At 47.9% G+C, this 19,331-nt stretch overlaps 1 protein-coding gene across 2 annotated transcripts in view; it reads right to left on the bottom strand.

The window, feature by feature from the left end:
• The window catches only part of si:dkey-100n23.5 (cyclic AMP receptor-like protein A), a 52,146-nt gene that overhangs the window by 27,134 nt on the left and 5,681 nt on the right, over positions 1-19,331 (bottom strand). For both annotated transcript variants that reach the window (XM_019257412.2, XM_027290983.1), the window contains 7 exons: positions 18,614-18,670; positions 18,432-18,492; positions 16,328-16,415; positions 12,541-12,630; positions 11,983-12,021; positions 7,370-7,448; positions 4,525-4,572 (listed from right to left, as the gene is read on the bottom strand). In XM_019257412.2, coding sequence (XP_019112957.2) covers positions 4,525-4,572; positions 7,370-7,448; positions 11,983-12,021; positions 12,541-12,630; positions 16,328-16,415; positions 18,432-18,492; positions 18,614-18,670 — 462 coding nt within the window. The remainder of the gene's footprint in view (positions 1-4,524; positions 4,573-7,369; positions 7,449-11,982; positions 12,022-12,540; positions 12,631-16,327; positions 16,416-18,431; positions 18,493-18,613; positions 18,671-19,331) is intronic.

The following is a 19,331-nucleotide window of genomic DNA, read 5'->3' as shown; positions in this document are numbered from 1 at the left end:
TGATACCATAACACAGACCCTCCAGGAATTCACGATGTTGCGATTTGCAACTTCAACGCAACTTCACTGAATCCCCGTGAATCCGGGGCGGTGTTGCAATTTTAACCAATCACCGCGATTTTCCCGCAACTTCCACGCAGTCTGCCCGGGGGATTCAACTCGGCGGGTCAGGGACAGATGCACGGTGCGGGAGGATCCCCTTGTGGGACCTCTCCCCGGCGCTGGCTGGCCTCCGCTGGGCGCATTTCCTCCGCGGCGGCTCTGGGTCGGCATGGAAAGACTCGGGGGCGAAGGTGGCTCATGGCTCCGTCCGCGAGCTTTACAGCACCTGCCCACCTGCCCCTCTCCGGGACAGTCAATTTACGTATGATCCGATTAGTCGACTAATCGAAAAAAATAATCGGTGATTAGTCAACTATCAAAATAATCGTTTGTGGCAGCCCTAGCTTGCATATGTCTAAATATTTGTTGTTTTTTGCTTCAGTTCGTCTTATTTGCTCGTAAACTTAAATATAATGTGTACAACTGTTGTCTACAGCTGGATGTTCAATGTTCAGTCCAGGTCCAGGTCTGGCGTGTCGAATTTAGTGCCATCTAGTGGTGACGCTTCAAATCGCAAACCGACTGAATAACTAAGCGAAAAAACCACACCAAGGTTTGTCCCTTCTTGGCTGCTATAGAAACAACGTGGCGGACTCCGTGGAGGAGAACCCGCTCCCTGTGTAGAAATAAAGGCGCATCCTGAAGTATTCCCACTCACATTCAAACCTACGGACAATTTAGAGTCACCAAATAACCCGTTAAGTGTCCGAGAGTACCCGGAGAGAGCATGCAACACAAACATTTCTTATTTTCAGACGATTATACAGAAATTAAATCATAGTGATGAATATTAAATTCAATTTCTGTCAATAATTTGTTCCTCTTAGGTCAATAATCAAAGATTTTCAGGAGCAGTTGAAACACACCCTGTCGAGACACCGGAGGTGACGCTGACGGCTTAAAGCATATATTATGTGTCAGCCGGAGAGCGGCTCCAAGCGTAAGAAGTTGTGTGTTTAGTCGAAGGCACGAGTCTCGCCTGACAGCCCTTGAAAGACAAACCCAACCATCCTTGCAGCTTATTCACAGTGAGGACGTTTCGTCGGGGATGTTTGGCGACGTGTAAAAGTGAAATTCGGCACATCGGCGATGATGCACAGCTCACCTACACACACACACACGATCGCCGGGCGAACGCGCGTGGATACAGACGCACAAGCAGACACTTCACATTGTGACTCAAGGCGAAGCTTGTGTGGATCAGTAAACAAACACCCTGGGAAGATAACGAACAAGCAGCTCGCTGTTTGCTCAGCCAGCTTTGTTGCTACCCGACGGGACTGAGCTGCTGTGTGTGCAGTTGTGCAAATGTGTTTAAAGGTGTGTGTGTGTGTGTGTGTGCGTGGTCTGACTCAAACACCCTCTTTTGAATATCCTCTTGCTGACCTGCGTTGCTGCAAGACCTTGTGGTAGTGTGTGTGTGTGTGTGTGTGTGTGTACGCTCATGCCTGACCACAAACAAATTGCTCTAGACACACACAAACATGTGACTGACGGCCCTGATAACTGCCGACACTAGTTATGCACGTCATCACTCCACATGCACGCACACACACACACACACACACACACACACACACACACACACACTGAGAGAGAGAGGGGGATGGGTGGCAGGCTGAGTCAGAAAGAGAAGAAAAAAAAATCGAGCCTGGCGAACGCAGGAGACTACATGTGTGAGCATGTGAGGAGCGTGTGTGTGTGTGTGTGTGTGTGTGTCTGTGCGTGTGTGTGCGTGTGTGTGTTTGCGTGCGACGGATCACATGTGAGGCACAGAGGGAGGGAGATGTGGCGTCGTGAATGGAAATCACCGGAGCCGGCGGTCTTCAGACACACAGCAGGAATCGCTTTCTCTAGTTTACACCTGCCGCTACACACACACACACACACACACACACACACACACATATAATCACACAAACACACACACGAACGAACCGGAGCTCGCTGGCTTGGCAAGCACAATCGGCAAGGCTGTTGTTGTTGTTGTTTTAAAGCATTGCAGCGCGTGCATAAACTCTCATAAATATTCATGTCCATGAACCTGGCTTGCTGCTTTATTCATGCTGGGTACGAGTACAAGAGTGAAAGAGACAGAGGGACGGAAGGAGTGAGGAGGAGAGGGGAGAAAGAAAGGGAGAGAGAGAGAGAGAGAGAGAAGAGGGGAGGGGGGGTAAACAGATGGAAACGAGGAGAGCGACTCGAAAAAGAGAAGAGAAATACGAGGAAGAGTGTGATAAAAACCACTGCTGACTTATTTACACTCACTGCTACACATAGCAATTAGTGTGTGTGTGTGTGTGTGTGTGTTGCTGCCACATATCCATGCAAACACACGTCAATGGTGAAGGTTACGCAAGTTCAGTGTGTAGTAATTACAACTGCCACTTAGGGGCAGCATCTACATAACCTTAACCTCTAACCTGCCCTCCACACCTTCCTCACCCTGCAGGGTGGAGGAGGTGCAACGACAGGAGCAGGAGGAGGAGCAGGTGGAGGAGGAGGAGGAGAGGGATGCAATGCACGATGTGTTGGGGAAGGTAAAGATCAGCGTCCGGAGTCAGCAGGCCCGGATGAACCGACGCAGCGAGAAGCTTTTAAAACAGTCTGAGAGATGAAACACTTTACAAGATATCCATTATTCAATCCAAAGGGGTTCTCCAGCAATTTAGCGCTGCACTTCCATGAAAGTTATGAGACTCACGAGAGACACATTTTAAAACGAATGTTTTAAGTCTAAGCAGCTCAGAGATCCTGACTTTTATGCAAAAAAAAAAAAAAAAAACCCAGTGGGCACGTCGCAGCCACAATGCGATTCAAACCTCACCGGGAGCGTTTCAGAAACATTTTACCACCTGGATTTTGTTAACTGGCTCAGATTTTGGTCATTTGACGGATGTTGCGTATTCTTGGCAAAGACGCACTTCTGAACTGGACCGCGGCGGATTGGTGGGATTCGAAGCATTGACTAGAACAGGCGGCAATTAGCTCCGGCGCCATGCCCGGTGGAATTTAGCCTCTACCCCCCACCAAACCCCACCGGGCACGTCTCTGTCACGTGATGCTGTTTTGGTCCGTTGGTCCACACAACTTCAAACCCCACCGGTAGCGTTTCAGAAACATTTTGCACGATAGAGCTGCTCAGATTTGGTCATTTGACGGATGTTGCGTATTCTTGGCAAAGACGCGCTTCTGGGATGCTTCTGAACTGGACCGCAGCGGTTTGGTGGGACTCCAGAGCTGCTCGGGTTTGGTCATTTTTTTTCCGGTTTATGTGTTTCGAAATGTGTAAACACACTACGTAGTTAAATTGTTTCCCTTTTGGCTGTTTTTAGGTAGATTGCACAGGGTGTTTTATTTTGAAAAAATCGTCCTGATTCTCTCTGCCGTTTCGGTGGCTGACTTCCTGCCAGCTGGAGCTGCTTCGTGCAGATCAACGTGGGCTTATTGCGTGTCCGTCAAACAAATAAAACAGACCCATATTCTCCGCGGAACCCAAGCGAAGACCCCCTTTCTGGGACGCTTCTGAAACGGATCGCACCACACATGGATCGTGACACATCCGTGCCCAGCGGAATTCAGCCTTTAGTCTCTAGTGTGGTTCAGTCACTACAAACTCTTCCCATGACTCAACCAAGAGATTTAGACCACTCCTGCCCACATCCTTTAAACTCTTCCACCCCAGTTTGTAATGCTGGCCTTCTGTTTGGGATGAATGTCTCCAAACCCATGCCGAAATAACCCAGGGTCACTTTTCCGGACTTCAGAGAGTCCACAGAGGACTGACACTATCAAAGGTCAGATTAGGCGATGTGTGTCCGAGCATTTCTGTCAGTCCAGCATTCACGCCTGCTGCTGTGGTTGGCCAGCTGTGCAGAGATGAGAAAGGTGGTTTACATAACTGCTTCTGTCATTTTTCATGTCAACAGCTGAGAGCGATTCTATGAATGTGGTCAGACGGGCCTGCCTTACGAACTAGTTCTGCTCGAGCAAATCCCGAAACTCATGTAAGAATCAGCGGAGAAGAAAAAGATCTAACCTCTCCTCAATCATTATTCCCATTTCCCACGCCTCATGTCCTGTTTCTCAATCCGACTTCTCTCTCTATGAATATATTTTACGGGGGGTCTACGGTGTCGTCGTCTGTTTCAGTAAGTTCAGGCACAGAGCGGAGCGGGAGCACAGCTCCCAAATATAAACACGCGTATACGTGCACACCCACATGTGCACGACGTGCACGAGCGCACGCGTGCACAGCGAGAAGCGTAGGTGTCACGAGGTCAAATTACTCCCCGCTGTTTGACACCTACCCAGCGTGACCGCACGACTTAATCCTGCACACGCTCTAATCCTCACGCTCTGTGTGTGTGTGTGTGTGTGAGTGTGTGTGCAGAGAAATGCGATGGTCAGACAGGCCATTACCTTTCGTCTCTCTCTCTCTGGGTTGAAGGTTCCCAGCCATGACTGCATCTGTGCAGAAGAGACGGGAGGAAAAAGGTCAGGGCAAAAAACAACAACAACAACGCAGAGATTTGATCGTTTAAAATCACTTTGTTTTTTCAGTTTCGAGGTCGGTTCCTGCGGTGACAAGTGACTATAACGCCAGTGCAAAAAAATTAAAAAAAAAGACCTCCACCTTCTCAGCCATCGCTGCAAAGAAAAAAAGACTGGCTAATTCACAGCAGAGTGCAGATCTTAGAGGCAGAGGAGAGCACTTAAATAGCTCCCAGCATCTCACAAAGAGAGCTTCAGTGCACACAATATGACACAGGGAAGAGGGAGAAGAAGAAAAGGCGAAGGGTGTGGAGAGAAAGGAAAGATTTCTCTCTCCAGAAGAAGAAGTGTTAAAGAAAAAGAAGAAGAAGTGGAGCAAACATGGCAGGTCTGACATCTCCAGAGAGAACGTGGGAATACTTTTCGCTCTTCCTCTGTCTCCTCTCTCGGGGGAATGCAGGGAAAATGTCAACACACACACACACACACACACTCTCGCATGCACAAGACTGGGATTTGTAATGGTGGGATACAGGGCGTAGGAAGCCAGAAGGTTTATGTAACCCAAGACATCAGAGACGAATCTCAAGAGGCCCGGCCAGCGTGAGCTTCGCATGCACGCACGCACAGAGAGGCGCGACATGCTAACAGCTCTTCTGTTCTGCTATTTATTAACTCCACGTTGCCATGGTTTCCCCGCATCGACGTGATTGTCATTATAAATGTACGACTTAGTCACTTTAGTCGGACTGAACTCGCCCCGGAGCGGCTCTTTGTTGTCCAGCCAAGCACAGCTAATCCATCAAAATCAACAAACGCTGATAATAAGTGGCAGCATCGTCAGGCTTCGGCCGGGTCTCTCCCCGGTGCGCGGACCTTGCCGCGCCACCAGAAAAGTCGAGCCGGGTTAAGTGTTGAGGCGTTCGAATGGGAGGGAAGGAGCGCAGATCGCATCCATAAAACAAAAACACTCCCAGAACTCTCTGTCGGGCCTGATAATGACTCATTATCTTTCAAATCCCTCCTAGTTAATACAAGCTCACACAGTCACTCAATGTTTTTCTAAATAATCCTGCTGTAAATGACTTGGACTTGGTAAACTAATGTGATATAGAGTCGCTTTCTCCCACGATCCCTCCTTCCCTCTCTCGGTCTATCCGGTCTGGCCTCTGGAAAGCGTAGAAACTTCTCCGTCCAGCTAACATCCCACCTCTCCTCGCTCCTCAGCTTCCTCGTCTTTATCCCTTTTTTTTCTCCCCCGTTGCGTCGCCACCTACCCTGCTTTCAAAGCTTTTTGAAATTCTTTCAAGTGAGACAGCCTGCAGCTGAAAAGAGATAAGGCTTGAGCTCTTCATAAATATGATAGAGAAAGCAAAACGGCAGAGAGAAATGGGGAGGGGGGGAGAGAGAGAGGGAGAGAGAGAGAGACGTATGGAGGTGGAAAAAGGAAAAGAGAGGGAGGAGGAGGGGAAAGAGAGAAAGGTGGAAAACAGAGATAGAGAAACAGGAGGTTGAGGGAGAGACAGCTGAATGCTGTGAGCTGAATGAGTTATGAGATGCAGATTGCGAAGCAGCTACATTCATTCATTCTCTTTATCACGCTCATGATAAAGAGCTGTGTAGTCTCTTTTCCTCTCCCCCCCCATTTTTCCCTTCCAGCTACCTGCTGTCTGTCTCCGATGTCATCTGTCTGCAGCCCGGCTATCTTTAAATCTGTCTCACCGTCCCATTGTTCACTCCTCCACCCAAACAAAGAGAGCCAACCATCACGGTGACAATTCACCGCGAGGCTGAAAAAAAACGAGACAGAGAGAGAGAGAGAACGGGAGATTCAGGCCACGCGAGGAACCGACACAAACACTGCTGTAACGCATGTCTTCCACCACCCGTCCGCTGGCACTGCAGCCAACATCGCGTGGTGTCGTCAGATCAGGGGAATGGCAGCTATGTAGACTTTGTTGGAATGCGGCCTCTGCGCCCTTAACAATGGAAAAGCACACTGTGCAAACGAGCCAACGCGGAGAGAGAGAGACAGAGAGAGAGGACATCAACTAAGTGGTAAATCAATTAATGGACTCATTATCTACACAAACTGACAACTTAGGGTGTAAAATGTTTGAAAAATAGATAAATGTGTCCGTCACATGAGGACAGGGAGCCAACAAACAGTCCAAAATAAAACTATTTACAATCATATAAAACGGAGAGAAGCAGCTTTGCAGCTGGAAGAAGTGCTCGATAAACAGGATTATCACTCGTAAAACATACAAACACGCAAAATCATTATGTAATCTGAATAATCAATAGCTCTAAGTAAGCTCAGAGGTAGTCAGGCCATCATAAAAATAAAAAAAAACAACCCCCCCCTGGTTGTCGAAATGTATTTGAACAGACAAAGTTAAACTAAAGTTACTACCCAAACTGTGTGCTGTAAATATTTGTTCCAGTTTGACAAACAGAAGACTTCCTGTTTCCACTTCCCTCAGACATCCTTTAAGTTTTATCTCTTTAACTCACGACCTGGCTGTCTGTATGAAATATTGTGTTTTATCCAACGTATCCGTGACGTCGCCCACAGTTTTCCAAAGAGTCGTTTTGAAGCTCAAAAGCAGTACAGAAATACGAGCGCACACACAAACAGCGGTCCCGTCTGAGCCCTCACCGACGTCGCTCTGCTAAAAAAAAAGGTCACAGTGTATTTGGATTCAGCTAAAATCGCCGCGTGTGTCTTGTGCTGCTTCTGCTGCTGACTGGATGCACGCCGAGTACTCACCCTCTCGTTGGCCACGCAGATGATCCTGGCGTAGCAGCAGATCATCAGGAAGATGAGGCTGAACAGAGGCACGTACCATCTGCAAAGCACGAACACAAGGAGCGATATTATAGGACCATCTTTTAGTCAGGAGGACGATTTATAGGTCCTAATAGCACACTAGGTGTCCAATTGAGAGATATTAGAGCTGTCTAAACAAATGAAAGCACAGAGACTCATTAGTTAAGACTTCCTCTGCATGCCTGTAATCTAAAATTTGGACCAAAGTTTAGATTTGATGTTAAAACACAGTAAAACTGTTGTTATCGCGCCTTGACATGCGTTTTAAACATGAAACAATCCTCACCTCCTCCCTGAAAACTCTTTGAAACAGTCACATTGACAAACTAAACTGCACATTTAAGTATATTTATGTATAGGTGAGGCTTAAGTAGGTGAGCTGCCGGACACCGGCACCGGGCAGCATTATTCTAAATATAAACATAAACAGCACAGAGCGGAATCGGCCTGACTCAGCACCTCTGGACCTTACAGCACATAGTTTCAGCGAGTAGACAGAGAGAGAACAAAAGATAATGCCAACAAAGTCACAACGCCGGAAACGCGTGGCATTCCTGCGGGATGATGGGTTGACAATCAAGGGAGGTTGCGGGTGGAGAGAATAATAACATGTCAGGTATTTCTGAGCTGAAAGAGAGCGAGACGGGCGAGGGGAACGGGGTGATGGCTTTGTTGGAATGGCAGCGTCGTGTTGCATAACCTCTCGGGAGGTGATGTAAGCTCGGAGGAGTTTCAGCCTCTCCCTGTAATCATGAAACAGGCTTTTGTCTCAGCTTTGATCGACAGGTTCCTGGCCACCGCGCGTCTCTCTGTTCAGCCTCGGTAACTCCGAGCAGCAGACGAGACCACGCTCGCGCTGTGCGACAGCCAAGTCCTCCACAGCACCTGGCACAGGCCCGGGAGACGCCGGCCAAAACGCACCTATATGTGATAAACACATTGGATTGTGCAAAAAGGACGAACATCAAGAGTAATTATAGGCCTAATCATGATCCAGAGGAAAGAAAAGTTCAACTGACGTTCCAGACTGAGAAACTGAATCTGTCTCTGACCCATAAATACGGGGACCCACATGGTTTCAAAGGAAAATGGATTGGGAATAAATGTCCAACACTGTGTCTGAAAAGTCCTTGGTGTGTGCTAAAAACTGCAACTTTAGAAGCATCTAAAAAGGCAAATATTAGGTCCTTGGCCTAATTTAACTTCGTCCACACTTGTCTTCCGAGCCTGCGGGTCGAACAAAAAAAAAAAAATCTCACAGATCATTATCAAATTAAACTTTTTTTATTGGCAGGGGAATCTGAGATGGTAGGCGGTTGTTTCACGACACGGGTTCCTGCGCTTCTTGTAGGCGACATCGGCGTACAAAGAACGCCACCTTTGCACGTGTACGTGCACGTCCATCCGTGCACAAGAGAGGGGAGGGGGGGGTTCAATAACCTCCCCACAGGGGGGGGACGGCGATGAATGCGTTTCGAGGGAGAGACCTGCGCCAGCATCACCTCGGTGTGATTTAATAACCCGCTCTCCGGAATAAACAGCGTCCAATTACACCAGCGCACGTCCCATTAATGATGGAGAGACGAGGTAGTGGAGGGGGGGAGGTGGGTGAGTTGGTGGAGAGGGGGAGGCCTTTTTAACGATAGCGTGGGGAGGGTGGAGGGGGGGGGCGGCTGCGTGGAGGAGAGAATGACGGGCGGCAGCTACAAAGTGCTCTAATTAGCATGATAATGATCTGCCATTAGAGTCCGCTGTGCTCTACAGCTGAGCACTACCCGGAGAGAGAACGAGAGCGAGACGGAGACGGGAGGGAAAGAATGAAATGGAGGCAGAGAGAGAGAGAGAGAGAGAGAGAGAGAAGATTCAGAGCGGGCAGGGGATGATAGAAGTGAAGACATGAATAGAGGTGAGGACAGAAAGGTGGATGGATGGCAGGAGATTGTGGGTCAGGACCAAAAAGAGCAGGAATAAGATGATTAAAAGACAGGGAGAGGTAGAAGGTCACGGCGAGAATGAAAAGGATTGCAGAAAGTGGCTGCAGCCGATAGATCGACGAGGAGACGACGGACTAGCACAGAGGGATTTGGAGAGGACAACAGTGAGCCGGGGGTGGATGCACAGCCACGCAGAGAGATTCAATCTCTCAGCCTCAGCTCGGCCTTCCCGCTCAGAAGTGAAGAATGAGGCTCGGATGAAAGGAGCCTTAATTGGAGTGCTCGGTAGGAGATGAGAGTGCAGCAGGGACAAGCCGCCCGAGCTGGTTAGCCGCAGTCAACTTTGACCAACAAGATCCTGATGCTGAGTGAAAGATCACGATCTACCTGTTCAACCACTTGCAAAGAAGGAAGGAGGAGACACACCGAGAGCAGGAAGAGAAGGGCGTGTTCCATCACAATACTAAGAACCAGACGCAGACTTAATTATTTATCACAGATATTTAGGTCAGGCACGTGTACACACACAATTAGACTTCCAAGAAATTACTCATAAGGGGAACATGAACATGAAAGTGTGACTCAAACTTCATGACAATGCAAAGAATAGTCGAGAACTTTCACTGAAAACCACACAGGCCAGGCTCGGTTCCTGTCATCTCTCCACCTTGAAATACTAAAGACATGAAGTTCCCACAGTGTCTTAGGATATATCTTCAGGGAACCATGAATGTCCATCTCAGACGTTGAGATATTTAACTTGATGAATGAAAACTCAATGAAAGTTCACCAAAGTCAGGAGGATTTGTCCTTCCATGCATCGTGGTGGCAGCAGGTTTAGCAGGACGTTCCAGACGTCCTTCTTCCCAGCAACACATTCCAGCTCCTCTTGGAGGATCCCGAGGCGTTCCCAGGGTTGATGGGACATGTAGTCCATCCAGCAGGTTCTGGGTCTGCCTGGGGTCTCCACCCAGTTGGACGTGCCCCAAAACACCTCCGAAAGAAGGTGGCCTGAATCACCTCAGCTGGCTCCTTTTCGACGCGGAGCAGCAGCTCTACTCCAAGCTCAACCACCCAGTGGAGGAAGCTCATTACGATCACTGCCCAAAGCTCGTGAGCTTTGTCTTCTGGCTCAGCTCCCTCTGAACCACAATGCTCGGCAACAAGACCCTGAGATTGACTTGAACTTCTTCGCTTGGGGCAGCAACTCGACCGAAAGAATTACGTTCTCGGGTCCCGTAGAAAATTTCATGGTTATCCAATCAGTGTTGAGATATTTCAGACAGACTGGACCGACCAATCGACTTCCCCATCTGTGAGGCTTGCTAGCTCACTAGAAGTACCCTGGTAATTATGAGCTTTCATCTCTGGATCTAATTTTCTCTGGTTTTTCAGTCTGACCAGGGCCCATGATACACAGCGATGGGGACCTCTAAGAGTGGTGACTCAGCTAAGCTCCAGTGCTTCCAATTGCTGACTCAACCCCTGAAATTCTGCACCTCCGTCACAAAACGCTGTCCTCTGCTTTCCATTCTCCTTCCTCTTTCATCCCCTTTACACCCTCCTCCTCCTCCTCCTCCGAGCCTCCCCCGCCTCCTCTGTCCTGTCTGCGCGCTTCGCTGAACTCTGATGAAGACACACTACGGGGCGTGGGCAGAGACGAGGACAATCTATTTCTCTCGCTCTCCTCTTCTTCCCATCCCGCTGTACGCTGCCTCTCTTTCCTTTCTTCCCGCTGACTGATTCCCCCGTCGGTCTAACTGCACCCTTTATGTCTCCCCTCCCGCCTTTTCCACTTTTCACCTTTAATACTAAAACCTCTGCTCGGAGAGAGCGCGCGTGTTTGAGCCGCTGTGTTTCTTCCTTGACGAGGCACTGCCTTGGCCTCTAATCTCTCGTCTGGTTTGATGTAATTAGAGCTAATGAAGATTCCCTGATCCTCTGAGCGGCTCGTCCCCCAGGGGCCACAACAGCGTGGAAAACGAGAAAGAGCCGGAGAGCAGAGGAGCACTGATAAAAGAGACACGGGCTCGTTTAGCACAGCTGATAGCTATGTGTTGTTCTGCATGCATGTGTGAGTGTGTGTGTGTGTGCGAGTGTTTATCTGCGTGAGTCGGTCTGTGTGTGTGTGTGTGTGTGTGCATGCTTATTTGTTTAGAAAGATTGATTCCCTGCTGATGCTGCGAGCAGCAACGCGATTACCTTGGCTCGTAGCAAAGTGTTGCTGTGTGGATGTGTGTGTGTGTGTGTGTGTGTGGTTGAGCATCTGTGCCGGGGATTGGCAGAACCGTTGCAGACTTAGGGCCAGTTGCAGAAAGCAGTCGACAGGCATAATCCTTCATAGCCGTCCTAAACACTTAAATACACAGTGTAGCAACTCCCCTAAATCTGACAAGGCAGAGGCAGACACATCCGCACACACACACACTCACACTCACACACACACACTCATCTTGGCCTTACACCAACAGGGAAAAAACCCTGCAGGCTCCCCTGACATGCAACCCTTCACATTTCCCCGCAGAGACAGCCCTCCTCCTCCCCGCTCCTCCTCCTCCTCCTCCTCATCTCCCCCAGTGGGGGGAAGCTTTGATGCCGGCGCTGAAAGGGTCTACTTACATCCCAAATCTCCAGGCTACGTGCTTTTCTGTGATCCAGCTGGGGGAAGAGAGAGAGAGAGAGAGAGGGAGAGACAGAGAGAGAGATATGAGGGGGTTACAAAGGAAAGGGAGAGCGGAAGAGAGACTTGTGTGACTGCGGAGGGGAAAAGCTGTGCAGCTGTAGCTATTAATAAGCTGAGAATGGAAAGAGAGAGAGCGAGCCGAGCCCGGAGATTAAGGCTCTGTCCCAATTCTCATTCCACCACCGCCGCCTCCTCCTCCTCCTCTCCTCTGCTCGGCCTCTTCCCCTTTTCCTCACCCCTTTAACTACCCTCCAAACAAATAATGCCTTTCCTCTCCCAGCCACGAGAACTCTAGAGTCCGAGGGGGGTGTTTTTACTTTTCAAAGATGTGCTCATAATTAGCCAATTTAGATCACGTAAAATCTTAGAGCAGGTCTCGAGAACGTGTGTGAGTGGAGCTGGAAGGAGGCCAGCGCCCTGCGTGGCCCTCCTCGAGAAGAAATAACATCAAATATATATATATCGTCTTAGCCGGATGGGTCGGCTGTACTCACCACCAGGCTCCCGCGGGGCCGTAGCAATCCTTCAGCAGTGGCAAAGAGGCCATGACCAGAGGCACCCCCCACGCCATCAGATGGTACAACCTGATAAAAGGCAGACGTTTATTTCATTACGTGCACCAAGACCAGCGGGGAGAGCTTTGCCCCCGAGAAGAAAAAAAACCCTCTAACTAAATCAATTTTTTCCTCAGTTTATCCTCTTTTGTTGGCACTCGCATTGGGGGGTCATTTTTCAGGTGCAGACAAATGCCTATACAGCCAGACTGCCAATTACTCATGGTAATATAAACCATAATTACCCTTGCTGTTGTGGAAAAGATGATTTGCAGAGGAGACGAAACCACAAACAGGATGTGGATTCTCGCTCGGCGAACGGCGGTGACTACAGTTTGAGGACAAAGACGACTAAATGTTGTGGGGAAAAAAATAGTTTTTTAAACCTTACAGCACAAAAAGCTTTTTTTCTAACCCCCCTGAAGGACACGAAGAAATAAAGCTGGATAGGCTTGTAACGGCTGCCACGACCGGTGCCAGCTTTCTAAGAAGTTTTTAAAAATGTGTGTGTGTGTGTGTGTGTGTGTCAGATCAGACAGATGAGGTGTGTGTGTGTGTGTTCCAGCGTCTTGGGCATTGGTGTGGGCGTCGATACTTTATAGAGCGTACAGTGTCGCCCCGGTCAATTGAGTGGAAGTCCTGCCCTGACTTGTTCCAAGTGTGGTCAATCGAGCGGTGGCGACACGGCTGACACACACACTCAATTCCCCTCGAGTTGTGCACCACACACACACACACACACACACACACACACACATTTTCTCGCTCTTATTTCACAGGGGCACTGTGTAATCCCTCCCCAATCTGCCCTCGTGTGATGGACAGCAGAGTGCGGGTGTGTGGGAGGCGGTGGAGGAAAGAGTGATGGCTGGTGGTTTAAATAGAACAGAATAGTGGGTGAGAGAGAGACATAGGAAACGTATAGATCCAGAGTGAGAGAGTGCGTGTAGATCAAACACGGTAGGGAGTGCGAGGAAATTGCGAAAGCGCTGAAGAGAAAGAGAAGGACAAGGGAGGGAGAAAGAGTGTGTGTGTGTGTGTGTGTGTGTGTGTGTGTGTGTGTGTGTGTGTGTGTGTGGTGGGAGGGCAGATACAAATGGTGAAATCGGTGCTGCCAGTCCGTGGCGTGACGATCGGTGCAGGGGGAGCTTGTCAGGAAATCAATGTCGAGAGCTCACAGACTCACACACACACACACACACACTCTCGCACGCACACGCACACACACACACACACACACACACACACACACACTCTGCTGCAGCAGCACATACCCTACACACTCGCAGCGCTTCGAGAGGGAGATGACGAGGTCCGGAGCTGCGCGCAACATGGGCTTAATGAGGCACAGCAGGACCGCTATGCGCTCTGCATTTCACACACCTGCATGCGTGCACGCACACACACACGCACACACGCACGCACACACACGTGCCTCGTATAGAAATCTCTCTCGAGGCTCAATCTCATTTCTCAATCGTCCTTCAAAACACACACACATAAACAGGCGCATGCACACACCCTCTCTTGCATCTACTTCAATCACTCTTAGATCATCCGGCCTCCGTTCCCCGTCTCCTCTGACGATTTGTTCATTTATAAACCATCACACTATGCCGTCATTCTCTGCGTGTGTGTGTGTGTGTGTGTGAGACAGAATGAAGGGTGGAGGAGGTTGGGTTACGGGACTGAGGGGTAATTGTGCATGCACGCAAACGCCACATACCCGCCTGCCTAAACACATACAGCTTATCTAAGCGCCGTCAATACGTGACCATTAAAGCTTCGAGCTGTTTATTTTTCCTTCTTCTTCTTCTTCTTTTTTGCGTCATGTGTGACCGATCCCCACACAATAATACAGACACATCCTCCTCCCAACCTAGTCCCTCCGGACTCATGAGAGGTATGCAGCTGACAGGGCTCTGAAGCGTGTCGATTTTGGGCCCCTAGCCTGCCCCCGTCCCTGCACCCATAAAGCCGTCTCCTTTTGAGTTATACCACCATTATATCGCCTGGCTTATTGCTAATCAATGCAGGGAAACTCCCATGGGGGAGGAGGAGGGGGGAGCAAGGGGCACCTCCCTGTCCCGGCCCTCGCACACCGAAGGGTAGGAGGGCAAGCGCATCTACGGGATACAACCCATGAACAATCAACTCGCAAAACGGAGCCGCTAACTTGTTCGAGCGCTATTTCCCGCCCACAGAGTGCATACAAATGTGTGTGTGTGTGTGTGTGTGTGTGTGTGTGTGTGTGTGTGTGTGTGTGTGTGTCATAAAGCTCGGCACGGAAAAATGAGAAAATATCTCGCACACATACACAAGCAAATTCACACTCGCGGTGTGGAGAGTGCTCATGGGAGTTTGAGCGACAGAAACAGAGAGCCACAAAGCGTGAAGACGGGCGCACACGCGTACACACACACAAACACACACAAACACACACACACACACACACTTAACGGCTGACTCTCACTCCCTTTTCAATTAGAGCGTCGGCTGGCTGGAACAGCAAAGCAGGAGGAGGAGGGAGGAGGAGGGAAGAGGAGGAGGAAGGAGGGGGCTGTCAATGCTCTGCGGGGAGACACATGCTCTGGCAGACCAAACACACACACACACACACAATAACACACACAATCACACACGCCGAGGGAAATGGCCACAACAAGCGACGAATACACAGCGAGTCCACCTGGAGACAGAAAACGACCCGTTTGTTTAAATAATTAATCGATTAGTTGATTCCCAGAAAGACAAAAAAATATATTTGGATAATTAATTAAACATTTAATATTTTTAAATTAAAAAAAAAGCCTCTATTATTAGATATAGATATATTACTATTATTAGATATATTACTTTTATAATTTGAATTTTGAATAAATTCAAATTGCTCGTTTCCATCCACTACCGTTACGCAAGGATCGCGACGAGGAAACAGCTGATCAGTCATGTGAGTTAAATGTTTGAATTATTTCTATTTTGCATTATTTGTGAAAATTAGGATTTTTTTTTTTAATCAAACTTCAAAATACATTAATGAAAACAGAGCTAGTTTTTTGGTTTTGGACAAAACAAACAAACAAAAAAAACATCAGTAAATTACAGAAGCGTATTGCTGCCACGGCACATAAATAAAATTGTATCGATTTTTAGGCTTCACGTTATAACAATACATTTTCACAATAATAATAACAATATACCAAAAAAATTCACGTTATACCAAAAAATGAAGTTTTAACCTGAAACTTTTCACGTTATACCAAAAAATGAAGTTTTAACGTGAAACGTTTTGCAATAAGCAAAAAAAAATAGCGATAAGTTATCACATTTTCACGTAAAACGTCACGTCTTCACATTAAAAACAATAAATTATCACGTTTTAACGTGAAACATTTTGCATTACAGAAATAAATGATCAAGTTTTAACGTTAAGCATTTCGCGTTAATGCAAGAAATTATCAGGTTTTAACGTAAAATGTGTCTTTTAACACAAAATGATTTAAATTATCACGTCCCAACAATAAATTATTAAGTTTTAACCTGAAACGTAAATGAATGATCACGGTTTAACGTTATGTTGCAACATTATAACGTGACATTATAACAATAAATGTGAAACTTTTCATAATTTATTGTTATACTGGCAGCAGTACACTTGCACAGTGAATCGACCCGATCAATAACAGAAATAATTGTTGTTGGTTGCGGCTCTAAGTCCTCTACTCACATCTCATATCTGTTGGTGCTTACTTCTCTGACCAGGTTGAGGTACAGGTTCAGTGTGATGAGGCAAACCCAGGCCAAGGCACTCCAGTCTGCACGCACACACACACACACACACACACAGGAAAAAAAACACAAGGTCAAATTACAACACAGCTCTCCTGCCTCACAGCACACACCTGCAATTGTGTATCCACACACACACACACACACATGTATGAGTGTGTGTGTGTGTGTGTGTGTGTGCGTGCGTGTGTTCCACTTTTTGATAAATGAAGGCATATTCTGCAGTAATATGAGGGAAACCTGTGGCTCAGGGTGATGGATGAGAGGGGGGAGCGCAGAGAGAGATAATGATGAACTGTGGAAAAGCAGAGGGAGATAAGCAGGAGCGAGGGCGACGGAGGAAGAAAGGAGCAGGAGGAGAGCGAAGGAGGAGGAGGAGGAGGAGGTGGGGATCGAACCGAGTGGACAAGAGCTGGTGTTAAGAGACTGAACAGAAAAGAAGAGATGAAAAAAAAATTTAAAAAACAGGCAGGAAGGCGAAGTCAGCAGAGGGGAAAAAATGGATGTATTTTACAGAGACAAGGAAGAGAGTCTAGAAAGCTCACTTCCTCTTTTCTGCGCTCATATACAGCCCTTTTCTTTGTGTGTGTGTGTGTGTGTGTGTTTCTGTTGACAAGACAGGCAGGGCCGGTCGTCACAATGATGGATTCTCTGAGCTCTCTTACTCAGTTTCACACAAACAACCCCACACACACACATATGCACAGACAAACATACAAAAACACACACTCCTTTTCTTTTACAACTCAAAGAACCTTTGCGGAACCGAGTGCGGTGACTAAGAGAGAGGGAGGCCGGCTGTGTGTGTCATTATCACAGTAAATCACTGTCATTGCGACGGAAAAAACGCGTCTTGCATAACCCGGCAGACAGCGGTCGGGAAGGCTTCACCGCTTGTCCTCACGCTGCCCCTGCAACCATCGTCCTCCATTTCAAACACATTTCATAAAATTTTATTGGTCGGAGTTAAAAGCAGAGCCGTGCTATGCGGCTCCCACTAGACTCGACGCTTCGCAACAGAACAAAGTGCCCGCTCAGCCGGTGTTTATGTACGGCCGTTTGTCCTCAGCGTGAGGATCCTCATGATAAACCGAGGTGACAGGCACCAACCCCTGCAGCACTAACTCACTACCCATTACCCTGTATCCATCCGAGTGTGTGTGTGTGTGTGTGTGCCTTGTGAGACCAATAAAGCGAGAGCCTGGTGAACTGTCGCATTAGCAGCCAGTCCTAACTAAGAATCAAGGCTAATGCCGCCAATGCATATAATGTCATGTAACGTAGAAGCAATCCCGCCTCATCAGCCTGAATCACAAAGAAATCTTCCCACCAACCCCCCGAATTGAGAACCCGTGGAGGAGCGTGATTAACCCGAATGAAATGCTGGAGCTGTGCTGTCATTGGAGGAGAATCATCTCCTCATGCAGGGTCTGGCTTGAGGGCGGTATACTGAACTGCTGCAACAGGCCAATAAGTATGGGTGTGTTCTTGGTGTGGGTGTGTTAATATTCAGACACGGTTTGCAAGTTTAACCATGCGTTACCACCCTTGCCAGCTGGTGTGTATGTATATAACTGTTTACAAAGAGAGAAAGTATATCTCTAAACTCACTGAAAGAATATAACCATAAATAAACTATACAGTGAAGATATGATGAGAAACGTTTTTAAGAAGTCGGACTCGTTACCAACGCTTCATCAGCATTTCTGAAGACTTGAAATCTGGCAGCAGCGGTGACGTAACTTTTTTTTAAACACATCCGTTTATCATCTTCAGAAAGCTCGAGCCTGTATCTCCTTCAGAAACAAGTCCCCGCGTTGCATTTCCAAACGCCCCGGGTGAAAGATGGTGCTATAAACTGGAGCGATCAGTGTCGAGGCACATTTTCCTCCAGAGCCAAAAAAAAAAAAAAAAAAAACGACAAAGTGATATTATTTCCCGCCGTGATATACGATGTTGACTCTTTGTGCTTTCTTTGCTGGCTTACTCAACTCTTATTGTTAAAAGTGTGCCAGTTACTAATTAATTAAGTTTTGTCTCACCAAAGTACGTTAGCCACCAGGCCTGGAAGTTGCAAAGCGATCCCCCTGGATGTGACTCGCCCTGGGGAACGGAAGATGAAAAACAGAGCAGGGAAACATTTTCACAAACCACCCACAAAAGCCACTATGTGTGTGTGTGTGTGTGTGTGTCTGTGTTAATAAAACCGGCTGCAGAAACTCACCATGACATAAGCTACGCTGTCAAAGAAGGCAGCTACAGTCAGGCTCAGGATCATTTTCTGTACGGTGGAAATGAGAAGGAAGACATGAAACGGGATTCTCAAACAAAACATCCATTGTAAATATCCCCGTGCATTTATATTCACTGAGAGAAAAGGGCAAACTGTACATCAAATGATCACTGATGTGGCTGACAGCTTGGCATACGACGTCCCCGGTGACAACTCGGGGGGGAAAATATCACAGAGGAGAGAGTCCCTTTAATTCCTTTTATACACACACAGACACACGCTGAAATCATTATATTTTATAAGAAATAAATCAATAACCTGCGCACTAAGAATTCTGAGAGGGTAGTTGCAATGCAGGCCAGCTGTCAGCCTGCAGATTACAAACTGTTGCTGTGGTAGGTACATAAAGAGGCGAGTGGATGCACACAAACATGCAGCCCTTTAATCAATTTGTGTCCCGCCAAGGCCACAAAGGACGAGGAAGACGAGGAGACAAAAAAAAAAAAAGAAAGAACACAGGAGGGCCGGAGAGCTCTAAAGAATATTGACTGATAGATGACCTTTGTAGGGAGACAGAGGTACCGGAGAGGGTTTGTGTGGTGCGAGGAGGAGGAGGTGGAGGAGGAAGAGGAAAGGCAGCAGGAGGCGAGGCCACTCTGCGTGACCCAGTCCAGAGGTAACAGGATCCATACGGGGCCTAACGTTAAGC

This window comes from Larimichthys crocea, chromosome XVIII (assembly GCF_000972845.2).
Source record: "Larimichthys crocea isolate SSNF chromosome XVIII, L_crocea_2.0, whole genome shotgun sequence".
In the NCBI taxonomy this organism is placed as follows: Eukaryota; Metazoa; Chordata; class Actinopteri; family Sciaenidae; genus Larimichthys; species Larimichthys crocea.
Note: the sequence above shows the minus strand (reverse complement) of the source record. Positions and strands in the feature narration are given on the sequence as shown.